Here is a 3,068-nt window from a genome sequence, read left to right as displayed (position 1 = left end):
TTCTCTGCCTAAGTGCAGTACATATATCTATCACCAAGTCAAATTTGAACGGCTTTTCCATTGGAACAAAATAAATATAGCTCCAACTGCGGCAAAACCAAACCCCGTTAAATTCGTTGATACAGCATCAACACGCGTAATTTGTTATACTCCCTTTAATGATAAGAGAATGGAGAAATGTAAAAAACAAATCCAGCAAAATAAAATGATTCCCGGATAGGAAATAACAACTCTGTGGTTAAGATATCTGCGCTCCTAGTTCTTCAAAATAGCATTTTAGACTTTCGGCAATAGTTTAGTTTACTACGAAGACAACACTACTCCGGAAAATATCATTAAACGATTCCCGAATGCTTTTACGTGTAATAGGAACGAAGGTTTTAGTAAGACACAATGCAGAAAAATCTTCTTTTGTGTTACTTTTGATGACACATGGAATTAATAAAGATACTTCACTTTAAGAGGCTTCTTTAAACTTAAGTTTTACTTTGGGCATTGCGCGATTTAATATCTTTTAGTTTTATCAGACCAGTTGAGATAAAATGAAAATACGCAAAATGTTGCGAGCGCTTTCTTGACAAGCGATTTTTTTCACGAACGCATGAAGCATACTATTATCCTAATTCTGACTTAAGTACAGGTAGCAGAGAATCATTGGCGGACAGAAACGTCTGGCAATTTAGTTAAGGAATAGAAACTCCACCATTGTGAGTCTTTGAATATATCAGGGCTATTCATTTCCATTAATAATTAGTGAGGGTATCCATTTAACATTAGTTACCGGACGTTCTAAAAGCGAAGGCGTACAATTTAAACCACTTTGGGGCTGACATAAAAATTATTAACACTCTTTTTTAGCGCTTGAATCAGGCCCAGACTGGCTATTTTGGGGGCCATTCGGCTAGAACCTGAAGAGGGGCCCCTTACCGGGTGGTGGGGAGGTATGGAATAAAAATTTATTTATTATTAACATTTATTATAAGCAATTTGCGGCCCCCTTGAGCCAGGGGTCCTCGACGATCGCTGACCAGCTGACCTGGCCAGTCCTGGCCTACGCGTGATGCTGGGTGATGCTGTCAAAGAAAGAGAGTCATCGGTGGAGTCTGTAGCTTTGATGTCATCACGCCGCTGCTTGTCTCGTTATCCCGTTGGCATCAGGATGACGCGTTCAAATTGATTTGGAACACAACTCCTTACCTTTTATCTTTGAAGTTAGTTTCTTTTCCTTAATTGTATTGTCTTTAAGCACTCAATCTTATCAACCTGGTCTCTTTGTTATCTTGGTGTAGAGGTGGAATTATTTTCATTTCCAAATACTGATAGTTTGTTCACGATTTATTGCCTGGTTGAGCTGCGTCTTACGTAAGTGTGCGCTATGAGTTTCGTGCCTCCGAATTCGCGTCGTTTGTTGCCCAAGACTGTTCGCGTAGAATTGTCACGCTATTTAAGAGAAACAGTTGTTGTGGAATTTCCGATTAGCAGCGATGGAAACGTTGAAAACCACCCTTGGAATTTCGTCTGGGAAGGTTCCTATAAATGTTCGATCGATAAATATTCCAATTCCCATTATTCTTACTCTTTGTCCCTTTTTGGAAAATCAGCCAACAATTTTAAATACGACAAAGGTTTTTTTTAAATTAAATTTATGGGTAAAAAGGTCGGTGGTGTCGTTGATGAAGTGCTGGCAGAAAAAATGGGCGAGTTGATTGAACCGGATTGCAACCAGTTCAAATTCGCCAGAAGCTACATTTTATCCGAAAGTTTATTTCCGAATATAATAGTAGAGGTCACTTTGCAATCGTTCGTTACCGAAGCCCCACCCCAAAGCACGTTCAAGAGGTTACTGGACTGTGGTACCCTGACCGACGTCGTCATCAAGACCAGGGACAGGGATTTCCCTTGTCACAAGCTCGTGCTGGCGTCTGGGTCCTTGTATTTCGAGAAAATGTTCGAAGCGAACATGCTGGAGAAGAACGAGAGTGTCATCAACTGGGTGGACGTCGTGGAACCGGTCGTGGTCCAAGACCTCTTGCATTACCTCTACACTGGTCAAACGCCGCCTAACTTCCTTAATACGTGCTTGCCACTGTTGGACCTTGCTCACATGAGCTTTATGAATCCTTTAAAGATACTGTGCGTGGATCAACTTAAGACGTTAATTACCGTGGACAATATGGGATTTGCTTTGAAAGTGGCTGTCCAGTACGAGTCCAAAGAATTGCAAGAATCGGCGGTCAATTTCATCGTCCAAAACTACGACGTCTCGAAACACCCCGCTCCCTGGGATGAGCTGGAACCCGAATTCGGAAAGAATTTGGCCATCACGATCATGAAAGCTTTGGTCAATAAGAAGATTTTAATTTAAGTTTCGCCACTTTTTTCCGTCTTGGTTACGTGTAATTCAAGCCTTTTGAAATTCATTTTGCGCGTGCCAATAACTCTACCAAGAAAAATGAGGAAATTAAGTTGTTTGCTTATTACAGTGTTTGTGGCGCGTAAAGAATGCATTTAAAATTTTGAAATTGTTTTACATTCCAAAATTTCCAATGTATGTAAAATTTACATTCCTTTGGAAATATTTAAAATTAATACAAAAAGTGTGAAATTCTTTTAATTTTTATAGATTCTTAATTTTAGTTAGATAACGCAAAACATATTATTGTCTACACTCGATCTAATTTCGTGTACCCGTATAGACACATTTCCGAGGTTATCAATAAAAGGGTTAAATTTCTTTATCATCGTGTCTTGATTAAAGTCAGACAGGCAAAACACAGTAGAAACTATAATGATTACACTCTTTATATTTTAGTGTACATGTATCGAAAAGTGAAGTTCTCATTTCTTCGTGTACTTCTGATAAAGTACGTCCTACTAAAGAAAATTGAATGTTCATTGTTTTTTGGTAAAAATTTGATAAAATTACTCTTTTTAACGAATATTGGTCTCAATTGAAAGCTATACATTTTATTTACCTTTTAAAAAGATTTAATAAACTTAAATTAACTTTCTATTAATTCAATTTAAATTTATACTGGACAATTGCAACTTTAGGAGGAACTCTTTCC

General features: G+C 38.1%; 1 protein-coding gene across 1 annotated transcript; it reads left to right on the top strand.

Moving 5' to 3' along the window:
- Positions 1-1,645: 1,645 nt before the first annotated feature.
- Positions 1,646-2,365, top strand: LOC149966209 (kelch-like protein 7). The gene has a single exon (XM_090167498.1). The coding sequence runs from the start codon at positions 1,646-1,648 to the stop codon at positions 2,363-2,365; it is 720 nt and encodes a 239-aa protein (XP_090023624.1).
- Positions 2,366-3,068: the final 703 nt, after the last annotated feature.

This window comes from Leiobunum rupestre, chromosome 1, assembly GCF_980474605.1.
Source record: "Leiobunum rupestre chromosome 1, qqLeiRupe1.1.hap1, whole genome shotgun sequence".
Classification (NCBI taxonomy): Eukaryota; Metazoa; Arthropoda; class Arachnida; order Opiliones; family Sclerosomatidae; genus Leiobunum; species Leiobunum rupestre.
This window is presented reverse-complemented; position numbering and strand designations above follow the sequence as displayed.